A 25,211-nucleotide genomic window follows, 5' to 3' on the forward strand; every position below is an offset into this window, starting at 1 on the left:
TTTCCTTTCTTCGGTGTTGTATTTTTTATATGTAAGACGTGGCATCCATGCACGAGATTCGCTATTAATATTTTTCCCTTCACGGCACAGCAGCGAATTAACGGGCCGGGTATCTGCTGGCCCTCTTTTTCTTTTTCTTTTTTGGCGATTTATTTTTTTTAAATATTAAGATATAAATTAATTTTTTGTAGTCCCCAAAGGACGGCATTTATGTCAAAAATCTCACAATAAAACAGTTTCAAATGCATGAAGAAAATCTGACCCAAAAAAAAAAAGTATTAATAATATTTAAGGCTAAAAAAATCCCACTTCTTCCCTTCCCCGTCATGTCGATTAGAGTAGACTTTAAAAAAATTTTTAGCTAAATTTAGATTTAAATATTTACTATATCCAAGGGTTTAGATCTCAGTAGATTTAATATAATATCATTGTTAAGAGAAACTTAAAATAGTTCAAGAACCTCTAAATCTTATAAGAGATAAAGACTCGTTTTTTTTTTTTTTATATATACAATTAAACAGGTCAGTGTAAATAGTGTTAGTAGTTTTTTTTTTTTTTCCATTTATGTAAAAAGAACATAGAGTTATGAGGGAGTTTTATTTATCTGTTAGCTTTGGACATTGTTAAATAGGTCATGATGCTATGTTATATATGATGTAACATACAATAATTATTAAATTGTCACCCAAAATTAAAAATTTAACAGTATACGAAACAATTAAATTATTATAAGTGATAACTCATCAATTTATTATTTGTTACATATAATATAACATAATTAAATCATCATACAAAATCGTCACTACTTGACGGTGCCTTTATAACTAAAAATCTTTATAATTTGCCGACGTCAAAAATAAAGCATAAAGACAAAAGCAAAGAGCAGCGGTTGGAGACGGTTGGCCAATTATTTCTACCCTTCAGTATCCGCAATTTATTTATTGCTTTCCCATCTCCTTCCTTATAGGCAAAATTTTAGCTACATTTGCGGGAAAAAAAAAATTACCCATTATAAAAATATCATGTGACGACATCATTGTCTACTTGCTTTGAGCCTAAGAGGTGGAATTTGAAAAACAATAATAGTAGTAGTCGTAATAATAATAATAATAATAATGATGATAATTAAGGTAAAATAATCAAAGGGGTGATTTGATTTAATTAAATGGGATTCCAAACTACTCGATTGACAATGTTTCCAATTCCTATCGCAGTTGATGAATGGCAAGTAAGCTTAAGTAAAGTTATCGCCCGTGACATGCTGATGTTGTTTTCTGACTGAGAATTATTCGGTAGACGCACATGTATGGACAAATGAACAAGTCAAAATATCTTCTTTTTTTTTTTTTTCTTGTGGCTAAATATAAGTTTTATTTTGTTTTATATTCATTTCATCTAGCAATTAGAAATTTATTACTTGAGGTTTAGGTATCCACACATATCGTAGCAGAGTTACTATTAAATTGCTTTCTGTCTAGTTTGTTATTATTTATCTCTAAACTTTCATCAACTCTTTCCCATAGTAAAGTAGTATCAGCTAGCCAACTACAAAACAGAATCATTACTCGCAATAATAATATGCTTATTGAAATATTAAATTTGTATGTTGAATGTGAGTGTCACCAATTAATGATTGTATTTTGTTTATTGTGTAATAACTGATTTTTTTATTATATATTATTAGTAATGAGTTTATTTCACATAACTAATGAATAAAAGATACACTAACACTATGGGTTCTTAGATATAAAATATATTGTTTAACTTTGTAAACTTATCATTACTTAGTATTAGTATGATTATAAAATATTTCTCTCTCTCTCTCTCTCTCTCTCTTTTGTTACCTTGATTCTAGCTAGTGCTTGAACTCAAAAATAAATCAAACTGATAGCTCATCTTTAGTTTTTAGATCCGAATGATATATAAAATTAAATTAGGAATTTAATTAAAATAATTTGTGCACTCATGGATGTAAGTTGGAGCGTTTTTAGATCCTATATATAGTTTTTGTGTGTGATTGGTGAGATTGAAAGTGTGAGACAATTTAGAGAATTACGAAAGAATTAAGATTCAATATTGAACTTATTTTTTGCTAAGTAAAGAATTGATGGTCAAGATTTATTTTGTATTTTTATTTTTTATTTCTTTTCGTAACGACCGTTGATTCAGTACTCAATAAAAACTCAACTAAACACTAGATCTTTGTCTATTTTGAAAAGGGTGAGAGGTTATTGGATTTTGAGATCTTCATCAAAGCTTAATAGTTTACCAACTATCTAGATTTTCAACCCGTAAATTTTGGAAATAGTTGAATTACTCGTAACCATATGAGTATAAGCTATGTATATTGCCATTTCGGCTTCAAATTTGTCAACAGAGCACAGTTAAGAGCTCCCATCGGGGTCAGTGGCACTGAATAGTCAAAACTAATATGGAGAAAAGTGAGGAACCTACATTAGATACGTACAAGTCAAACGTTGTAGAAATATAACGGTGAAATTCGGTACATTAGTTTAAGCCATGAATTGAGGCTGGACATGTGCTGTGCCGCTGATTATGAGGGCGAGTACTGCTTAACTGCTTAGCCAAAATTTCTTCCCTTCTGTGAATATGACGCCATTATTAGTAGATGCTTATAGAGAGGTATTATCAATTATTATTATTACGATGATGAAATCCCAGGGCCACTGCATGCCCCGAAATCAAACGGTCGTCCAGAAACAAGAGAGCTACCCTTTCGGTTGATCTTTATGCGAAACTGATAATAACCATCTGCATTTTAGCCTTTTCTTTGCCCCTCATAAAATATCAGGGTAATGAACCACGACTGGGAAAAGCCAATTGCAGTGTGAAAAGAAAAGAAAATGCCCGCTTTGAAAACACCTGGTGCCAAAGGGCCATTTGCAGACGGACACAGATATAGATAAAAAGAAATATGGTGGAAGCTTTTCGATGTTGGCCATTAGAGAAAGATTGAATTTTGACGCGACCAACTTTATTGAGACCCCCATTTACATTTTCTTTATGTGGATGCCTCACCTACTTCCTCAAATGTATTATGTATGCATGACGCATCAAATATTATTACATTATATATATGTAGCTAAATAATAAATCCCATTTCTTTTTTTCCTACCCCCAATCGAAATTGGCTAAATCTACACCTGCCAAGCTAATGGGCCTTAAGAAAATGGGAAATGGCCTGGGTAGTGGGATTTGGAATTGGGAACCCATCACTTAAACTTTAGCATTTCTTACGCAGTCCGTCTCTCTATGGAACCCACCGGTCCATCTTGACGTCTACTCATTCATTGGCGTTTTGCAAACTGCAAAAGAAGGTGCATGGGGCAATACCGCATTCTAATAACACAAACTAGTGTTGTGTCCATTTATGAGGACCAGCAAATTTTAAATGAATAAGCCACGACAAAATAATGATTTTTCTTCTTCTTTTTCTTTTTTTGTCTTTTAATCAGTTTTAAGGATTTTTGGCAAAAAAATGTAAAAATTATATTATTGAAGAAAATTCCAAAGATTCAAAAAAAGAAAAAGAAAAGATAAATATCCTTTGTCACGGGTTTTTCATACTTTTGTTCTCTTCTTAATTTTCTATGAGCACATGTCTAAATTGACTTAAAACTTTTAGTAAGTTTGCCAATGGGTTATAGGAATAGGCTAAAATTGAAATGGATTGTGATGGAAATAAGGAACGAAAACCAAAATTAATTGTTTATTTTAAATCAAAATTGAAATGAGTTGTATTACCATTGATTTACTTACTTTATCTTATAACGGGAATAGATTGCATGTTACTAAAATAATATTAATTGATTATTATCATTATTTATTATGATAATTTTGATTATCATCGTCATCCTCTAAAATAATATTGTTAACACCAACAAAAACAATAATAACAATAAAAATAATGAATGTTGTTGTTTTATTATTATTATTATTATTAAACGGGATAAAAATAATTTTTAATTTTCATTATAAATATCAATTCACTCTTCATTCTCATTTCTTATTCTCATTCTCACTTAACACCTCTACCATAAAAATTGAATTCACATTCTTCATTCTTAATTTTATGAGATCCACTTCAATTTCATTTCCATTCATTCATGTTATTATCTTTTGTATTTTTAGTAAATAAATAAATAAACATTTTATCCACAAAAAATAAAATAAATGAACATTATCAACGATTCTCATCCCGTCTATTCTCACTGTTAGTTGAGATTGACTATACGTCATTTATTTTAATTCCTAATGATTCGTGGCCAGCTGTTTTTCCCTCCCTAGCCAATATAAATTGTCTCGACACCTTCGAGTCCAACGCCCGTATAAATTTTGCCAAATCGTTAGTGACGAGGCAGCTCCGCGTTTGTGCATTTAAGCATGCTAGTCACTTCGACTCGATTGAAAAATTTAGCCAATCAAGCTTTGATAAAGCGCTGCGCAACCACTTTTAATTATTGAAACAAATTTCTTGAAAGAATTTTGCATAACTGATTGTCTTTTTGTAGTTAATTGGTGAATTTTTTATGATCACCCTCAACTTTTCTTTTCTTTTTTTTTCCCCCCTCTTTCCTTCAGGCTTCAGCCCTAAACCCAATCAAAATGCTGCCGCAACAAGTTTTACGGAAGTCTAAATTCATAATATTGAGGAGCTCAAGATCCGATTGAGGAAGTTTAAGGCACATCAGCGCTAATAGAAGTATACAACTAGTAAATGTGTAACACATATAAATAAATTTAATATAATAACATTATCTTTATTTAGTTATTGTACGGTTGATGTGATACTTTTGATATTTTAAAATTTCTCTCATGTAAAATAAAAGGCATCATATTGAAGTAAAAAATTAGGCATTATAAATGTTGCTACTAAATAATACACAAATCAATTTGCAAAGCAATCTTTTTTTATTGGGAGCCACAAATTGAAACATAGCAAGACGAAGAATATGAATTCTAGATGTGAACTCGAACTCATTAAGAAATTTTACTACCCAACCAGTGGGCTCAGTCATCTTATGTAATTAGAACTCAACAACCATTTCATATCTTTTGTAACATGCAAAAAGCACTTCAATTTTATCATATAAATTGTGAGACTTAATTTTTTCCTTAATTATGAAAAATAATTGAGTGAAGGCATAATAAAATTAATAATAAAAATAATTTTTTCATTAAGGCACGTTCTTCGAATATTAAAGATAATAAAATTTAGGTAGTGCTATATAAGATTTAATATAAATTAATATTAATAATTATAAATATTAATAATAATATGATATTAATGTTAGTAGTAATCTCATGTAATATGAATTTTAACGTGAACAATAATTTCATATAATATAATAAAAAAAATTACCGTATAAATTGAAGTATTGTTGAAGCTTAGGCTGCCTAGGATCTGATTCATTTATTTCAATCATTTAATTATCTCAGAAAACTTGGATCAAACGCTACATGTAAAAGCATCGAGCTCCAAACTCAATCAATCGAATTTGAGGGTTCCCTTGTCCGAGACAAATGAATCTCCCCATCTACGGTGTCACATTCCTCAAAACTGATCCAACGGTGTGGATCAATCTGAGTAGCTAATTTACCTGACAAGCGACCTTAATTAATTAGCGACAAAAATTTACGAGACCTGGGTAATTGCTGAATAAGACGGTAGGTACGACACATTGATTACGATCACGTACCATATGTCTACTCACAAATTGCCACGTGAACATCACATTCCACTCTTCTGTTGCTCTAAGCAACATTCGCCTTCATTCTGTTACCCGATTTTCGAATTAGACCGTGCGTACACGAGGTAAAGTTGCGTCTGAGAACATCTTTGTTCTATACCGACACCCTCACGTTAATTACAAATTGTAGTAAAATCACCACCGCTGGTGCCGCTGTGTCGTTAGTGAACCCAGTAATTTAACACTAAATAACATCTGATGTACGGATCTCAGGGTACGGTGACAGATATCCATAACGTGCAATCACCACCACAGGATCATCACAGTCTATTTAATTCTTGTGAACACATATGATCTCACAAGACAAGATAAAGAACGCGTCGTTGCCAGCCTGGCTTGGTCCACACTCTCTCACTCCGTCCTTCTATTCCTTCTCACCCCTTATCTTTCTTTCATTTTTGTCTAAACAAAAGCCTCACAACCCAGAAAAAAGAGGGAAAAAAAAAAAAAAAAACTCTCACTCTTGCTTGCTCGCACTTCACTATGAGACTAAAATTTGAGTCTCGTTTGTTGATATTTTTTACTATAATTTTCCCCGCAATCTCAGGCGAGCTTCCTCGGTTTAGAGAAGCACCGGCATTTCGAAACGGCAGAGAATGTCCGAAAGCGACATGGTCTGCGCTGGACAGAAGATCTCACAATCCATCAATCATCCACATATCCATGACTCTCGACTCGACGTACCTCCGCGGCTCAGTCGCCGGCGTCTTCTCCGTCCTTCAACACGCCACGTGTCCCGAAAACATCGTCTTCCACTTCATCAGCACGCAGCGGCAGCGACTCGAGCTGAGCCGCACGATCACCGCCACATTCCCTTACCTAAACTTCGAAATCTATCGCTTCGACACCAATCTAGTGAAAGGCAAGATCTCGTACTCGATTCGTCAAGCGTTGGATCAGCCGTTGAATTACGCTAGAATCTACCTGGCCGATCTTTTGCCGTTGACCGTTGGCCGCATTATTTACTTTGACTCGGACCTCATAGTGGTCGATGACGTGGCAAAATTGTGGAGCATCAATTTGAGAGGACGCGTGCTTGGTGCGCCGGAGTACTGTCACGCTAACTTTACCAACTATTTCACGTCAAAGTTCTGGTCGAACCCTGTGTTTTCCGGGACCGTTAAAGGGAGGAGGCCGTGTTATTTTAACACGGGAGTGATGGTGATTGATTTGAGGAAATGGAGAGAAGGAAGGTACACAGAGAAATTGGAGTACTGGATGAGAGTGCAAAAGAAGTACAGAATTTACGAGCTGGGTTCGTTGCCTCCGTTTCTGCTCGTGTTTGCTGGTGACGTGGAAGGCGTGGAGCACAGGTGGAACCAGCACGGGCTTGGCGGGGACAATCTGGAAGGCCTGTGTAGGAATCTGCACCCGGGTCCAGTGAGTTTGCTTCACTGGAGTGGCAAAGGGAAGCCCTGGCTGAGGATTGACTCGAAGAAGCCGTGTCCGTTGGATTCGTTGTGGGCCCCGTATGACCTGTTTCGTCACAAGTCCTTGTTCTCTGATAGCTGATAAAAAAAGGGGAGTTTCGGGGTTTACGACAACAAGGGGCCGTTAAAGAGGGGCGTGATTAAGGGCTGTGATTCGGTGGGTGGATCGTGGAAGGACTGATGATCGCTAGCTGATCAATTGATGACGATCGGCATGCATGCATTTGTATGTGGTAAATGTAGCGGTGTGAGTGGCACTAGTAGTAGGTGGGAGAATGGGAGATTCGATGATGGTCGATGTATGTAGAGCGTTTTTGTTTTTTTTGGTTTGTTGATAAACCATATTAATATGAAAAGGGGTGTGGAAGGTTTCAATCTAGGTGGTTCTACTTTCGCTTTTCTATTTTTCCTTTTTTTTTTTTTCTTTTTTCTCCATACATTATTTGATTAAAGTTCGTTTGTATGTTTGCTAGATGATGTATGTACATGTAATGTGGATTCTCTGATCCCAATATGACAAATGGAGGCCATCAAAAATTTCATCTTGCCACTCGTAGCTACGCTTTATCTTTTTCCAAAAATCAGCAAATGATTGATAATTGACATGGGTTGTGCTGCTATAGTATATAAGTGGGTGCGCGCGCCAAAGAACCAAATGACAGTGTCTAAAATTGCCCTAAGTTACATGTTTTTTTTTTTAGCTAGCTCAAATCTCAATGGTACATGCTGCAACAATTGTGACGAAGGACCCAAGACGTGGGAAAGCTGCAGGTTGCAACAAGCAAATTACGGCGTCCTTATAAATGCATGGGCCCTTCTTGGCGCATTGCAAGTGCGTACTGGTTACTGAATTGGGATAGGTTATAATGGTGAGTTTTCTGCCTGAAAGATTTTTTCTTCTGTTAGAAATTAGAAATCCCTTCAAATTGGAAATGAGCTAGGGATTCAAGACACGTTTTCAGGCTGCTTCATAGTCCAAAATTATTTCCCTAAGAGGTGAGCTACGAGGATGGGCCAATAAATGCGGACAAAATAAGCCCCCAGCCTCGAATCTCCTTGTAAGATTCCAGCTTACCCCAGTATTTCCTCATAGGCAGGCCACGGCCATCCGAAGCTCATCGGTATAAAAAACAGTTGTCCGCATTTAATTAAGTAACCGAGAAACTCCTCGCTATGTAAACACGAATATTATAAACAATTTATATATAGCACTGAGTTGAGTTGTACTTATTTTTTCTTATAACATTCTATCATTTGTGTATTTTATTATATTATTTCTTATTAAATAACTAATAATCTTAATATGGTATAAATCTAGTTCAGTACTAAATCTAAATCCATTATCAACACTCATGGGACAAAGATTGAATAAACAAAGAGCAATATTCTAGGAGTTTAACCAATTATTAATAAGATCCTTGAGTCAAACCAAAAATTTCTCTTTGATTGCGCGTCAATTTTTTCTGCGAATTCAAAAGCAATCTTCAATTTCACTCACTCTCTACTGATAAAATTAATTTGCTACATTGCTTTGGTACATGAGAGGGAATTAAATTAAAATTATTGTCAACGCATGAATAATTTCAACTTACACAATTTTGACACAAAATTCAACTGTTTATTCTACTGAAGACCTAAAAATTAAGAAGTAGAATGAATACTTGTAGTACAAAAATGAAAAGCATTGAAAATTGTTAGTTAAAAAAAAAATTAAAAAAAAATGTAAAACATTGTTGGGTCAAGATCTTAAAAATGGATGTAGATCAGATCCAAATCAGGCCTTCAAATTCAGCCAGTCCAGCCTAGCCGCCCTAGTGGAATAATTCACATCGTTAGCCCAAATCGATCCTAGCCCAACTTTATTTAATGTTTGCGTGTCATTTGCGGTGCACGTGTCTCTGCAATCCACTTCAGCAATTTCCCTCCACAAAAAATACCTGTAATAACTATCACCATGAAGGCCGAAAACAGAAATGAAAATTTAAAAAAAAAAAAAAAAATCTAGCAAAAACTCACAGAGACTTGTGGCCTGAATTTGAAGTTTCTCCAAGTAAGCGAGTCAGCAAATTAACGCGAGCAGAGCCTCACTCTGCAGCAGAAACATGGCCACGGTTGCATCAGGAAGTGCTACTCTAGTACTAATCAATCGCCGAAGTACTCCAAAATCAAAGCCCCCGTCATCTCCATTTCTTGGAAAAAGGCTAGTACTAATCAAACCCTTTTCAAAAAACAATATTAGCTCAAGTTTGACGACAAAAGCTGAGCTGATTGATACAGCTCGCGATGTGTTTCTGGGTGTGGGAGTGGGTTTGCCATGCACAGTCATGGAGTGTGGTGATATCATATACAGAAGCACTTTGCCTAAGTCCAATGGTCTGACAATTACTGCACCTGGTGTGGCTTTGGCTCTTAGTGCTATTTCTTATCTCTGGGCCACCCCCGGCGTGGCTCCTGGGTTTTTTGACATGTTTGTGCTTGCTTTTGTCGAAAGGCTATTTCGAACCACTTATAGGAAGGTTAGTAATTTTTGGCTTATTCTGCAAGTTTTGATAGATTTTGTGTTATTGAACGTTAATCGTTTTGGTTTTTGTTGGCAGGATGATTTTGTTTTGGGAAAAAAGTTGGGTGAGGGAGCTTTTGGCGTTGTTTATAGAGCTTCCTTGGCTAAGAAGCCTTCTTCCAAGGTAGAAACTTTTGATTTTCCTACTTTCATTGTTGCTTCTGGGTATGTTCAAATTTCCTTTGAACTAATGTTTATCCTTTTGGTTGGTTTAAGTTGGAACCAAAACTTATTTACGTTGAACTTCAGTGGATTCTATGCCCAATATATCGTCAATAGTGAATTGATTCTGTTTGATTGGTTTTACCAAACATGGAAATAATAGCAAACCTTACTTAATTTACTGTGAATTAGTGTGTGCTAATTGCTTTTTGGTTGTGATTAGAATGATGGTGACTTGGTCTTGAAGAAGGCTACTGAATATGGTGCAGTGGAAATTTGGATGAATGAGCGTGTTCGAAGAGCTTGTGCAAACTGCTGTGCTGATTTTGTATACGGCTTTTTTGAGGTCTTGCTCTATTATGACTACTTCTACCATATGAATTAAGGGTATTATCATCTCAAGAAATGAAAATATGTACGTTGACAGCACATGATAATTTCTGTTTTCTTTTTCTTCCTTGTGACCGGAATTGTTATGATGAAATTGGTTTTAGAATTCTTCGAAAAAAGGAGGTGAATACTGGCTTATATGGCGGTATGAAGGAGAGGCCACACTTGCAGATTTGATGATAAGCAGAGAGTTCCCCTACAATGTTGGTACTCTCCTCCCATCAGCCTTTGTGTATTGTATAAGTGGTTGAAACTATTCTTGCATGAGTTTAAATCCTCTTTTTTTTTTTTTTTTGGGTGAAACTTACCATGCCTTGTCAGTCTGAGAATTTTATGTTATGAACCATACCGCCAACTATAGATCTTTGATTCTTTCTGCTGATCTTGTCTTTTCCAATGAAATTTAGATAAAATGATCTTTCTACTTGCAAGGAAAATTTTCCATCCAGCCACTTGGAGACTGTTTCCCTTATGTTTTAATGTTATTCTTAAGTCCTCTTTTACTATTTAGAGAGGAAGGACCTTAAAATTCAAATCCTTTTTCAACTGCTATTATTATTATTATATATATATTTTTTTATATGTATATAAAGAGTAATTGTGTGAGCTTTGCCACATATTCTTATCTTGACAATTCTGCAGTAACTCTTGTTACAGTTTAGCTTCCCAAATACCAACTCTTGTGATGCTTAAAATGCCAGGTACAAACATTGATTCTTGGTGAGGTCCAAGACTTGCCTAAAGGAATTGAAAGAGAAAATAGAATCATTCAAACTATCATGAGCCAGATCTTATTTGCATTGGATGGTCTTCATTCGACTGGCATTGTGCATAGGGATATTAAGCCACAGAATGTTATTTTCTCTGAAGGTAATAAATTTGATCTCTCTGGAAGGCAAAGAAAAAAATTGGATTAGTTTGATTTTACTATGATTGATAATTTTATATAACCATTTAAACATGGGCAGGTTCACGTACATTCAAGATCATTGATCTTGGAGCTGCAGCGGATCTGCGAGTGGGCATCAACTATATTCCGAAGGAATTTCTTTTGGATCCTAGGTATTTTCTTTCCTATCATGTAATTTAAGTAAATAGGGCCCTCGTCTCTTCGTATAGTAAGCTGGTTGGATTCTCCCAAGAGAATGCCTTCACTCTCAGCAATTGAATCTCTTTATCAAATAAATAAATCTTTGTTGATTTTCCAGCTGTTAATAGTTCAGTCATTCTAATTGCTAGAATATTTATGATGGCTTTTTCCTAGAGATTATCTGTGGCCATCCCCTTTTGTCTTGGATAGATTTAGTTGTTCAGCAAAACTGTTCTAAATATGTTGCTGCAGCGGGTAGCATGTTGCATCTTCCGACTTTTCAACGTCAGAAGTCCAAATTTAAGCAAGTATTTCATGGGTAGAGAAATGATTGATGTTCAAGATACATCTTCATAATCTGTAATGAATAGGGTACAGACATGCATGACTTTGAAAATTTATTATTCTTAAAAGCAATTTTTCTTTGCACTTGAACCCCGAAGAGGCATACAAATGGCTAACAAAAATGACGGACTTAACAAAGCTTTTCACCTGATATTGCATAATCACTCAAAGGCAGATTCTGTCTGGAATGTGGAAAGTTGTCATAATAACCAAATAAAACATAAAGTAGGTTCTGTATGAAATTGAAACTGCCCTAGTTTGAAATAGGCATTTGAAAGATTATATCGACTTAGTTAATTGCTATGAAATATGGTTGAATCATTTCAAGTTCTGGACCAAAAATGGAAGAATAATGGCTTATATAAAATTTATCAGAAGTCTAAACGAACCAGTTCTTGAAATTTTTTATCAGTGCCAAGCATTTCTATTTTTTTTTCTCCTTTTAGTCATTCTAAAACAGAATATTGGTTTGATGTAAACCATGTTTAAATAACAACCATTTTCAGTTACATTTAAGTGACACCCAGTTCCCTGCAACTATGAAGAAATAGAATTATAGCCGAAAATGAGACTGATATGCTATTATCATTTCCTTCAACCGACACAACTATTACCATTATTTAGAATTAGTTCTTAAAACCAGCACCTGCATTGAGTTCAATATGCCCTCAGGAGTAAAATCTTTACTTGATACCCAAATTGATACCCCACTGAATTTGGTGTGACGTTTCTAAGTTTCTATATCATATAGGATTCATAACCTTCTACTGCTTCTTTCTTTCAGGTATGCTGCACCAGAGCAGTACATCATGAGCACACAGACTCCCTCTGCTCCCTCAGCTCCGGTTGCAACTGCACTTTCTCCCGTCCTCTGGCAGGTGCAGTGTTCACCGTGACACATCCCAAGTCTATTGTCATTAGTTGGCTTTATTTATTGAAAGTTGTCCTTCTTGTTAGATTTGATCATATTGTTCTTTTAACAGCTCAATTTGCCAGATAGATTTGATATCTACAGTGCTGGCCTTATATTCCTGCAAATGGTATGTACTGTCAGAAGGCTCTGTTTACATTCTTGTCCATTGGCTTATTCACTGTAACTTTTATATGAACTCTTATAAGTTGGTCTTAGTTTTGATCTTGGTCTTTCACTTTTAGGCTATCACCAGTTGTTAATACACTTCGTAGAAAACATACTGTATGATAAAACAGCTACAACTTAGCCATTGGGTTTTAGATTTTGAAGTTTTAATAGAAACTAAATAGGATGTATAAAACCTTGGAAGTCCTTGAATAATTCTACTGATTAAACTCGTAAGCATTATAAACATATGGAGACCGTAAATTCCTATCTTTAACATTAGCTCTGGAAATAGCAGTGGACTTCCGCCATATTTGCCCGAGTTAGATTCAGATTTTATTTGTTCATTCTTTTTGCATTTCGCACACCCTAATTCCACCCCATCCTGTGCACAACACAAATTAAAGAACTTCCCCCACTAAGGTTGGTGTGAGGGGGAATCTATCCCGATCTCTTGCTTCCACTGCAAGAGGTAGACCAACTGGCTATTCCCTAGTTACACCAAATATAACTTTTATGGATAATACATGGCTGCTTTGGGCAAACCTCAGGATTTTGCTGATTTAGCTTACTACATGATGTAACTGTTTCATTTTTATAGGCATTCCCGGGACTACGCACAGACAGTGGCCTCATACAATTCAACCGTCAGCTGAAGAGGTGTGACTATGACTTGAGCGCATGGAGGAAAACTGTAGAGCCTCGTGCCAGCCCTGATCTCCGCAAGGGCTTTCAATTGTTAGACATAGATGGTGGCATAGGATGGGAACTTTTGACTTCGATGGTTAGATACAAAGCACGGCAAAGAATCAGTGCAAAAACAGCTCTAGCTCATCCCTACTTTGATAGGGAAGGGCTATTAGCTTTGTCCTTCATGCAGAACCTACGGTTGCAATTCTTCCGAGCCACACAACAGGATTACAGTGAAGCTGCCGAGTGGGTAATTCAGCGAATGGCAAAATCGGGAACAGAGAAGGAAGGTGGCTTCACAGAAGCCCAGCTTCAGGAGCTGAGAGTCAGTGTCTGAACTATGCTCGAATATCAATTTCATCGTGAATATTGCAAGTAAACAATATTTCACCATTCTGTTCCTTGTTGTGTAGGAAATAAAGCCGCAGCGGAAGGGAAGTGCTCAGAGAAACGCTCTTGCTTCAGCCCTTAAACTGCAGAGAAGGATTGTAAGGACACTGAATGAGAGCATGGATGAGTTTAACATACGCCAAAAGAGTCTATGGTGGAGCCGGTGGATCCCAAGAGAGGAATGAACACTGTAAATACACATATTCAATTTTTCTCTTTCTGTAAATTTTGTGTATTAATTTGAACCGACTGTTCTAATGGAATAGAGTAAACGGAATGACTTGAAATGTAAGAAACTAGCTGGAACCTTATAGCAACATACCTGGAACTCTTTGAACGCACGTGCGAACTCCTTCATTAATGATAAGTTTATAGAATAATCATCCTAAATGAGCAGAAACTGCCATGAAGCATCAAAGTTTCTCATCTTGCGCCAGTTTTCTTGATGCTCCCTTGCGTGGTAACCTGGAATGTTGTACTATGTGACGTACATTGTAAGATTTAAATTCTAATGGATCCCCTGGTTTTAAATTTCATCAGAAACCGCCCTGAAAATGCCTAATCTGTTGTAGGACTCTGAATTGTTAATATTTCTAATCTACAAACATCTTGTAGTTTGTTGGGAGAACCCCGGTATTTTCTAATCTATGGGACTCTGCTTGTATTTAGGCCATACTTACATGAAGATCAAGCAAGCAAGGTTGCCATCCGCTGCATGGACTTTAATTGTACATGGGACAATACACCAGTCCCAAAAACTCTCATTCAATAAGGCTCGGAATGGTGCTTCTAAGGCTAAGTAGTTAAAGTTTTCGGCACTTCCAAACCAAATTTAAAAGTGCTTACTGGACACTAACAATTTTGTTTCGGAAATTAAAAGTTTCTAAGTTGCGCTTATTCAACTTGAGGAGCTAGGATTTTTAAACATCTATCCACTTTCACTTGACAACTAGTGCTTTCATTTCATAATTGTCGTTGATGGAGCCCAAGCATTATACAGTCTCAAACTAGCCACTGATGCCACTGCAACTCTTTCACTAATCACAATAATGTGTCCAATGGGCTTCTAGCCCACTGGCAACCTATGTACCTAATATTTATTTTTGGGACTCGACTCATTTTTTATGTAGGGGTTTATCTGTCTCTTTACATTTAAGATAGAATAAATCTCCCTCTAATATTAAATGAGGGTTAATCTTTAAGTTGTGCTATAATAAAATTATTAAGGAGGGTCTCGACTCATTTTTTATTATTAATATCAATTATACTCTGATTGTAATACATCAGTATATAAAAGAAAAAGAGTAATGATACAGCCACAAACTCTTGTACAAACTTATTTTGTACAAACTGATGTGGCATGATAAGATTGGTTGAATTAAATATCACTTGGCCCACATGATTTGTTTTTATTAATTTATATTTTCATTCAACCAATCTTATCATGCCACATCAGTTTGTACAAAATAAATTTGTACAAGAATTTGTGGCTGTATCATTACTCAAAGAAAAAATCACAATAATGTGCCTCTTGAGTAAGTTAAACTCTTCAGTACATTATTAACAAGCACATAAGCTGGCAGTAATAACCTTGCTGGCAATGGAGTCCACATACGCACAAGTTTGACCTGACAATTAATATCTCTCTTAGTACGGCATTGAGGCTGTAATTAACTCATACAATTGTACTATCACTCACTTGTTACTTCAACTTAGAAAATTTCGAAAAATGCTAACTTCATGCCCCCAGTTGAATTATTGAAGCACACACTGCATGTGGGAAGAAATGAAGTTGCTTAATAAAGAAGGACCAAAGAAGAAACTGAACAAATATAGAAGGTGATGGGAGCAACTGATAAATAATTTGATTTGAAGCTTCGATATAAGATAACAAATACTAAAATTGTTGAGTGTATCAGAGGCAGTGGCATTGTAAACCACGAGAACTTCACGTGCAGCTCTGGCCTTCTTGTTCAGTACAACCAGGGGTCCAAGGCCATTATATAATAAAAACAGATGCACTACTGCTTAGTGCTTACCCAACATATAAGACACTTCAATCTAAGACTGTAACACTTTGATTACGGTGCATTTCATAGACTAATTAATTACCATTGTTATTTTTATTAATACTGTCTCTAAGCTTTTTCGATTTCCCAAAGCTTTTAGGTGTTTAACACTCCACGATCATCTAATATATTTTTATTTTTCTGCATGGAAGCAACCGCTATGTGTGACCACAAAATTAAACTCTTTTGATGACCCTTTTCTATGCTATATATTTGCTAACATGCTTATATGAATAAATGTAATATTGCTCTGATCATGTTATTGTAATCCTAATTAATCTTACAAGTTATAATCAGAAAATAAAAAATAAATTAATCTTACAAATCACATTCAATTCTAGACAATTTGATTATCAAGATCTTATAGTTATAGTTAGGGTCGGTCGTAAAAATTAATTAACTGAGGTAACTGATCCCATAATTCGAATCAATGAAACAACATTCATGAGATATGTTTTATGAGTTGTTAACAAACAAAATATACAGCATCTAAAAATCTTGTCTACACTTAAAGAAAATAAAATAAATAAATAAATGGACGGACTAAGGCAAGAAAATGCTGATATTGGTGAGCCAGAGCTACTGAAATGACGAATTGACAGCTTGTAATTAACTTGCAAACTAATAAGAGAGAACAGAACAAATTCATTATGAGATATTTTATTAGAACGACAATGTCCACAAGCTAAATGGGTGAAGCACGAGACCAAGCAAGTGGTGCTTTGCTTTTGATGAAGTAAGATTTTTAATTATCCTCTGTACTTTAATTAATCAGTCACTTTGGTTGGGCTTTGAGCTCTTAACGTTAATTTTAATAAGCTTGTTCTTGTAATATTAAAGTGGAATCTTGGTCATAGCCTTGAAATTTCATCCTCTCCTCAATTCACTCTCTCCTTCTCCTTTTTCCGCTTTTTAATTGTAAAATATAGTGCAAAGGGAATCTTAAGTGTGACTTGCATATTACATAATTTCGACATAGTTTTTTCTTGAACAATATATATATTATTTAGTCGCGAATGAGTAAATAAACGAGCAGTATATGATCTTTAAAAGCTCATTAAAACAGTTTAAATCATAATTAAAATTTAAGTACATCTAATAAAATTTTATCATACACTTACTTTAGTATCGACTAATTATAATAATAATGAGATAAATGAAAAGAAAATAAATCGAGACACACAGCTTTGTTTTATTGAACAATTTCATGAAAAAAAAAAAAAATCTTAGTTGAGACTCGTCTACATGTATATACAGTGTGATTTAGATTGCTCTGAAGATTCAATCTATGTTTGTTATTGTGTATGATTTGTTCATAGCAAAGTGGCATCAAACTCTCGCATGCATGGTGCGATTTTGATTGTGATATGTGCAAATGAATAGATAAATATAAAGCTGGTGATGAGCATCACTGTGACCACTCTGTCAAATGTTCGATGAAAATTTCAACCTACGTTAAGCCAGATGTAAAATAGATTCAAATTCCTGGCAGATCTCAAGAATTACAATGTCGGTGAGATCTTATTCTCATCTTGTCTGCTTCCAAGTTTACACTGTAATATCATTTTCGTTACTCTCTTTATAAGTATTCATACCCATCCAACGTGCACAATGTGCGTTTCAAGCTCATTATTTCAGTGTAGTCAAATATTTAGAACTCCCAAGAATATTTACATGGAGATAATGATCTTATAGCTGAAGGAAATAATTAAACATTACGATTTTTCTGATATAGTGAGATATTTTTCGTAGACATAGACATAGAGCCAACCTGCACTTAATTATATTCCTTGTTGATAAGGAGTCAGACCCAAAAAAACTTTTTGGCCTTGGTTTACATTCGGATTGATTAATAGAAGTCATGTTCTTGTTTCATTATACAAACTTAGGAATAAACTCATTAAGGATGCTCCACACACAAAAAAAAAAAAAAAAAAAGAGAAAAATGAAAATTAAACACACCAGAGAGGAACGAAAATGACAGCATCTTTATATTGGAGTCAAAGAGATAATCAATGTCATGTCATCATCACCTTTAAACAAGCTTAATTAAAAGGCGGTTAAAATATATGTGCATGGTTACGTAGGATTCAACTAATTAAAGAACTCTTTTGCCTAAGTAGGTAGATAATTTGGAAAAAAAGATAAGAAGGGCCTCATCATCAAAGCATAATCACATTATCATCTAATCACATTATCATCAAGTGTTTCCAAAAATAAATAAATAAAATTCACATTATCATCAAGATATTGAAAGGGAGTCCATAAACTACTATAGACATTGGCTACCTTATTGAAGTAATGGCCGACCCATTATGCTGGTTGTTGATGCCTACTAGGAGTTAGGCTATAGAGTATGACATGACCATATGTATGATAAATAAATTAAGAGAGAGATGGTGAGAGAGAGAGGTCTCGTTTTTGTTTTGCAATATTTTTATAACTGTACAATATTTTTTTCCAAGTGGGTGTGCTGTGTGGGGTCAAAATAGAAATGTGTGGTGAGTTAGGGGGCACTTGCACGCCCTTTGATGCCCCATCGTTGCCTCTTTAAACGACCAATTTGAGCCTTCACCACAGCCTCTTCTTACTATAAGAAGCCCCCCAGCTTCACATTCCCACTTCTATATTCAAACCAAACTCATCACAATAAGAGAAGACCAAAGGGCAAATTAAGCTCTCTCTCTCTAATCTCTTTTCTCTCATTCGGAATAACAAAAAACCATGAAGATGAGCAGTGCTAGCATGGGAGCCTCAAAGAGAAGATCATTATCAAGCAGAGGGTTTGGAGGAGTCTTGAGAGAGCAAAGGGCTAAGCTTTACATTATAAGGAGATGCGTCGTCATGCTTCTTTGCTGGCATGATTAATGAGTCTCTGTCTCTCTTCGGCCTTGAGGGCTTTCTTTTTCTTTTTCCCTTTTTGGTGGATTGTAAATAGCGGCAGCGGATAGTATCGGAGAGTTGAAACAATTTTTGTATCACTAAGTCCTGAGGGGCTAGCTTAGCTATAATATCGATATATATACTAGATATATCTTTTGAATTACAAAGTTTGATATATATATATATATATATATATATATATATATATCAATCAACAAATTAAGCTCTATGCATGGTTGCTCATATAACATTCTTTATTCTTTTACACTCTCTTCTTTGTTCTGTATTTGCCTCTCTTTGAAACAAGTATGTATGTTCATTGAAGGGTTGCCTTGAAAACAAAAGCTTGGCCATGGAATGAAGTTTCTGTTTCTTTCACAGCATCTCTTAGTCTTTCGCAATACACAATCGATATTTTAGATCATCAGCATAAGGTCAAAGCAACATTTTACGCTTGTGTTTCAGCCTCAAATTCATTTACTTCAAGGATTTCAAAATGGAAGCAACTTCCATGAATGACCATTAATATTCTTGACATCGAAAGAGATAGAGAGGGAGAGAGAGATAACAGAAACGAGTTATGTAAGTTGGAGTTTGTTTTATTTTCTCTCACCTGAATTCCTAGGCTTTTTTATTTCCATATAATAACATCCTTTAACTTCACCGCAAATGGCTTTCATTATAAAGTAATTTCTTTATCATTTTTTAAATAACTGCAGTACAATTTATTGGAATCTTGTCTATAGAGCTCTGTTACAGCACGCTCTATTGTGTAAGCTCAAAACGAAATAATTGGGAGAAAAAAAAAATCAAATTGCACAATTTATGAGAATTCATTTTAATTTCCTTATAAAAGGAAAGACACATCTCCACACAATATCGGTGGTGGGAGTAAAATCTAGATGCTCATAAGCCTAACTTAAACTTAGAAGTTGGTTTGTGAGTTAAGTATTATCTTAAGTTTATATTATCAGTCTAAAATGTAATATTAGCCAACATGATATATACATTTTTTACCAACAAAGTGTTAGCTTCACTGGCAATAGAGTCCCTTTAAGTGGCTTGACTGGGTTTGCTCCCCAGTTTGAGTAGCAGGGAAGTCGCCTTTGTTGGGAGAATCTGTGCTTCCCGGTTCGAGCGGAAACTTGTAGTCTGAATTGTGGTACGAGTTTAAAGGTGCTTCCCACAGCTGGGGCTCTCTATAGGATATCTCGTGATTAAGACAAAAAAAAAGATATATACACTTTTTTATTTCACCTATTCAGTTACATATAAGCCACTCTTTTATTTTATCTATCTTTTAAGTGTTACTTAGGTTAATAATATGAATAAATTAGACAACTTTAACTTTCATCGAGTATGAGTCAAGTTCATAGGAAAATAAGATAGACTACAATTAATAACATATTTGTATATGGTTTAATATATCCAACTATATATATATATATATATATATATATAAGATTTATTAGTAGCTAATTGAGTGTTCCCAATTACGATAAAACTATTAGAAAAGAGAGAAGGGTCACACATAATCTTTCACGATAAGGCGAATTATTAACGAAATTTTGTTGGGGTTGCATCTCCTTAACCTTTTTTTAAACAACTTTTTGACCAAATTGCAATAGTTTCTGCGTTTTATAGTTATATATAGATAATGGCTATGCCCTATAGTCTATGGCTACCCTAAACAAAGCAGGAAAAATCCAAGCTAAACCACTTTTTTTCCGAAGAGGTTTGAGATAATGTCTTAAGGACCATAGGCATCCACATCACCTAGGCCGGTTAATCATTCGAAGTGACAATTCGGTGTGGTATTCCTACCCTATGATCATTATTATCTTCCAATTATATCCCACTTTTTGCCGCCGTTTCATCCTAAGAGTGCTTATCTCAATGAAACTAAAAATTCATTTTATAGTAATTTAATTAATTAATACCACAATATTGCGGAAAGCATTATTTAAACTCTTTCTCTTGTCTCTTTAAACACAGATTATAGTATTATTATACAACAATGAAATAGGAATCAGGTCAGTGGTCTCCGTCGCAACCTCGTTTCGATTTTCTTGTCTTCAACCAAACAGCATGCTCGCATATTATTACACAAGTTAAATAAACTGTAAGCTTTTCTTTTTTCTTTTTCTTTTTTTAGGGAAAAAAAAAAAAAAGGGAAAAGAAAAAAAAGAGCCTCCACCAAACACGGCCTTTGGCTTCGGTGTGTTATGGATGAGTTCAGTTTGAGCCGTTTGTGGGTTTTGTGTGGTCAAAACTGAACTCCTTACGTGGGCCTGCCTGGTGAATTATTGGTGTCACAACCATATGTTCACGTGCGCCACGTGTACGGCAGAGGAAGGACGCGATTGACCTGTTTGTTTTATAATGGGTGCGGAATTCTAAAGTGTATTCAGGTGCACCCAAAACGTTCGACACAAGCACGTCACAGACTGACACGTGAAGAAAAGAGGGGTAAACGAATGAATTTTGAGTTCAATAGAGGGCTTGAGTGAAAATGTGGAGGGAGTGGGGTCCGGTATGCCAGATGAACAGAGGCTGAAACTGCGAAGTAATATTCTGTTGTCGGCCACGTAGGAAATTGATGAAGATAGGAAGAGGACAGGACACACGACAGAACGTGATAGGTCAAATGGGCCTCTTTTTTTGAAAAAAATAAATAAATAAAGCCCACGTGCGCCTCCTAATCCACAACCCCACCATGTGTCCGATTCCTCTTCTAACGGAATAAGAGCCAAGAGGGGACCCCGAACCTCTGTCATCAATTATTTGCAGGATTCAAATTCAATATATCTATCTAGTCGTTAAATTCTTTTAGGTGAATACGTTTATTTTCACGGGTAATTTTTAAAAATCTCTCCTGAAGTTTAGGTTTGTTGTAAGTAGATAGTGAGAATTTGTTTATTTATTAAAAATTCTCTACCATCAATTAATTTTTACATTGACCGTTAGTTGACTGTGCAAAGATAATATTACCCTTAACAACAGTTTGTAGACTGACACAACTAAAAAAATTTGAAATTATTGGCGCGAAAATGACAAACCCTATTTTTTTAACAATTTTATCCCTGTCAATTCTAAAGATTTACAATATCATAAGTAAGGATTATGACTATTTTACCCTCTTTCCTTAAAGTTCCTAAAAGAAAGATAAAATTAAAAACTTGAAAAAAAATAAAGAGGGTGTTGCATTATGACCGTTACAAACCAACACCCTCTTTATTTTTTTTCAAGTTTTTAATTTTATCTTTCTTGTAGGAACTTTAAGGAAATATCAATAATTTAAAAAGAGTAAAATAGTCATAATCCTTACCTATGATATTGTAAATATTTGGAATTGACAGGGATAAAATTATCAAAAAAATAGAGTTTGTCATTTTCGCGCCAATAATTTTAGTTTTTTTTAGTTGTGTCAGTCTACAAATTATTGTTAAGGACAATATTGTCTTTGCACAATCAACTAACGGTCAATATAAAAATTAACTGACGGTAGGAGATTTTTTTATAAATAAATAGATTCTCGTCATTTACTTGCAACAAGCCCAAACCTCAAGAGAGGTTTTTAAAAATTGCCCTTATTCACATGGTTTATTCCTAAAATTACGTGCGTTAAATTAAAATGTATTTTCGAAGTGACCTGATGAGGAAGTCAAAGCCTAAATCTACTAGTAAAGAAATATTTTTCTAGGTCTCAGCTTCTCAGGATTTGGGTTCGAGCTTGATTGAATTATATGAGTTTATAATAATAATAATGATAATAATTAAAAAAATCTAATAAGAAATGCTCAAGGGACAATCCCAACATGACTCTTATAGTTAAACGACAGTAATGTGCCGTTTGTTTTTTAACTTAATGACTCAAAGTGACTTAACTTAATTAATTAAGTTAATTAGAGGTGTTTGTTTTTATAACTTAATGAGACTTTTTAGATAATTTTGACTTAATAAAATAAACTAATTTTTTTGGCTTTTTACTTAATGGAGAAATTTGAATTAAGTCAATTACTTGCTAATGTAAAAAATATCTCTGTTTTATAATTTATTTTTTATGTCTATCCCAAAACTCACCCATAGATATTTACCCCACATAAAAATATCCATATTTTTTCTTTCTTATATTATATACGATAAAATTTGAAATTTATGGTATTTTATATATTAAAATTTCAAAATAATTATGTATTCACTTGAATATAGTTTTACTTATAAATATTAAAAATATTGTGGTATTTAATATATTATTTATTCGACATTCAAATTTAATAAGGATACAAATGTAAAAGTACATATTTTTAGCTTTTTAAGTTGAAAAAAACAAACAACTTAATACTTATTTTCTGAGATTCAAACAAAAAAACAAACATATTATTCAGATTCAGACATTCAGACCTATTCAGAATTCAAACTAATTCAGGTCTATTCAGATTTCAGATAAAAAAACAAACGCCACCTAAATCTAACAGAAAATGACAATAATTGCACTCCGCGTCAATTAATTAAATTTCTCAATTTTAAATGGGCATACTCTATTTCTTAATTGACTTGAATAAATTTATTTTATATTTATGTATTATGTGTGTAATTATGTTTAAAAGTGTGTCTTAAATTGAATAATCAGCCACTGTACCGCAGTATCTAATAAATACCTTAATGTCAATCAAAAACAGCCTTATTGGGTTGGTTTATGAATCTTGCCCAATATCGCCCAAAGAAATTTTGTCTAATAAATAAAAAAATGCGGCATCGCAAATAATGGAGGAGTAACGAAAACTTTAAAAAAAAAAAAATGGAGACTGATCTTCTCTAAGTGGGCAAAAATTTATTTTAGTAGGACCCCCCCGAAGTTTAATTTGCGAAATTTGCTCCAATTGTTTTTATATTTTCCTACACTACAAGTGAGATGGTGGGTCTGTCTCTTTTCAAAATAAATGTGAAATTGAACGCATAATTCTGTGCTGGGTTGTTACAAAACCAATTGATGCTGACTTTAAATCCCTGTCTACTCAACATGTGTACAATTGGACTGTATCACTACATATTAAAAAACTACAAATATTCAATTTTATGTCGTTTAATTTGTTTTGAAATTTAAGTTCCTTCTATATTTGAGACAACAAGTGCTTGGCAGTTAGGGTTTGGTGATGAATGGTTTTATGCCAAACGATTTGAATTATGCAAGCATTAGGGTGCTACCAAGACAAAGATTTAGATTCGGCTTTGTAGTCAGCCGACCATTATTCTGATTTCTGAATACAGTGCTAGCACTCAGTTCAGGTTACCATCATATAATATCACATACATTACATTTGAGAGAAAACATGATAAATGTTATATGTACTATGTATGTGATAACAAAAAGTATATAATGAATTAATATTCGTATCATATGTTATGCATGGGACAGTTGCTTTCCGGTTCCCAAATCCCACCCACCATCTATAACACAATTTGACTGTTATGATGTCATTACAATTGTACTTTTCATCCGAATTCAATGTTTGATAGATGAAATGCACGTTATTATTGACACATAGTATAGTCCATATTATTTTTGTATAACACGAGGGGCTTCTGCGGCAGTGGGCGGGACCGAGGGATGTTGTGGCCGGTGGTCCTGTCTGTTTCATGCGTGCATGCATTGAACTCTTTTTAGCAACAAATGCTGGCCCAATTACCGTGTTTTTGGTCTAGAATTCGAGCAGGTGCCCTACTCCTTGTGCAAAGGCAAATGTGCACTTACCCTTTAAAACATGCTGCCAAAGCTGCCAGCCTAGGTAACTGGCAGAATGGGTGTTGGCTCCTTACCCAGCTTCCCCACAGACACAACCAATCATGCAGTACATGAACAAGAAGCCGGCAAGCTCTAGAGCAATCTTAATTACCAGCTTATAATAAACACGCCCATAATAAAAGCCAACTTGTATGATCTGTTGGGGCTTCACAAATTCGTGACATGTATGCTTCAGTTCTCTAATTATTGCAGCTCTTATCGGCTCATTTCATTGGTTCTTTTATGCTTCTTCGAATTTGGTGGTCCACACGGCATTCGGTCTACCGTTGGGATCCATGACACTTGTGCTTTTCCTATCCTTATCCCATACTAAGATGCGAAGAGGTCTAAATGAAGAAAATTGCCAGACTAGCTTGGACCTACATGCTTCGTCAAGATGCTAAAATTCAACATCCAGAAAACATTAACATAATCGGCTAGGTATCGGCTTAGAGGGTGGTTTATTAAACCCAAGGCACCCTCCCCTGGATAGCAAGTTTTTAAGGGGGAGTTCTACCTCGTGGGTTCAATAACATCAGAACAGACCTTGTAAAATCAAACCAGATGA

The 25,211-nt window shown here is 34.8% G+C and overlaps 3 protein-coding genes across 3 annotated transcripts; all 3 read left to right on the top strand.

Moving 5' to 3' along the window:
* The first annotated feature begins 6,079 nt into the window (after positions 1-6,079).
* Positions 6,080-7,309, top strand: LOC18044022 (probable galacturonosyltransferase-like 3). The gene has a single exon (XM_024186392.1). It carries the CDS (start codon positions 6,255-6,257, stop codon positions 7,281-7,283), a length of 1,029 nt encoding a protein of 342 aa, XP_024042160.1. The 5' UTR covers positions 6,080-6,254; the 3' UTR covers positions 7,284-7,309.
* Positions 7,310-9,187: 1,878 nt separating this feature from the next.
* Positions 9,188-14,202, top strand: LOC18044023 (serine/threonine-protein kinase STN7, chloroplastic). The gene is made up of 10 exons (XM_006437674.2): positions 9,188-9,717; positions 9,799-9,885; positions 10,147-10,269; positions 10,418-10,516; positions 11,015-11,183; positions 11,282-11,375; positions 12,533-12,626; positions 12,732-12,788; positions 13,428-13,841; positions 13,930-14,202. Exons 1-10 carry the CDS (start codon positions 9,304-9,306, stop codon positions 14,089-14,091), a joined length of 1,713 nt encoding a protein of 570 aa, XP_006437737.1. The 5' UTR covers positions 9,188-9,303; the 3' UTR covers positions 14,092-14,202.
* A 4,262-nt stretch (positions 14,203-18,464) lies between these two features.
* Positions 18,465-18,928, top strand: LOC112099250. Its single transcript, XM_024186467.1, has one exon. It carries the CDS (start codon positions 18,700-18,702, stop codon positions 18,841-18,843), a length of 144 nt encoding a protein of 47 aa, XP_024042235.1. The 5' UTR covers positions 18,465-18,699; the 3' UTR covers positions 18,844-18,928.
* Positions 18,929-25,211: the final 6,283 nt, after the last annotated feature.

This window comes from Citrus clementina, unplaced genomic scaffold, assembly GCF_000493195.1.
Source record: "Citrus clementina cultivar Clemenules unplaced genomic scaffold, Citrus_clementina_v1.0 scaffold_4, whole genome shotgun sequence".
Taxonomy (NCBI): Eukaryota; Viridiplantae; Streptophyta; class Magnoliopsida; order Sapindales; family Rutaceae; genus Citrus; species Citrus x clementina.

What these genes read in the sequence shown, in the direction of transcription:
- LOC112099250 (XM_024186467.1), top strand. Translation starts at nt 18,700, where the DNA reads ATGAAGATGAGCAGTGCTAGCATGGGAGCCTCAAAGAGAAGATCATTA.
- LOC18044023 (XM_006437674.2), top strand. Translation starts at nt 9,304, where the DNA reads ATGGCCACGGTTGCATCAGGAAGTGCTACTCTAGTACTAATCAATCGC. An exon ending in TTGTATACGGCTTTTTTGAG is followed by an intron (nt 10,270 to 10,417) that starts GTCTTGCTCTAT and finishes AATTGGTTTTAG; the next exon opens with AATTCTTCGAAAAAAGGAGG. An exon ending in GCAGAGAGTTCCCCTACAAT is followed by an intron (nt 10,517 to 11,014) that starts GTTGGTACTCTC and finishes TTAAAATGCCAG; the next exon opens with GTACAAACATTGATTCTTGG.
- LOC18044022 (XM_024186392.1), top strand. Translation starts at nt 6,255, where the DNA reads ATGAGACTAAAATTTGAGTCTCGTTTGTTGATATTTTTTACTATAATT.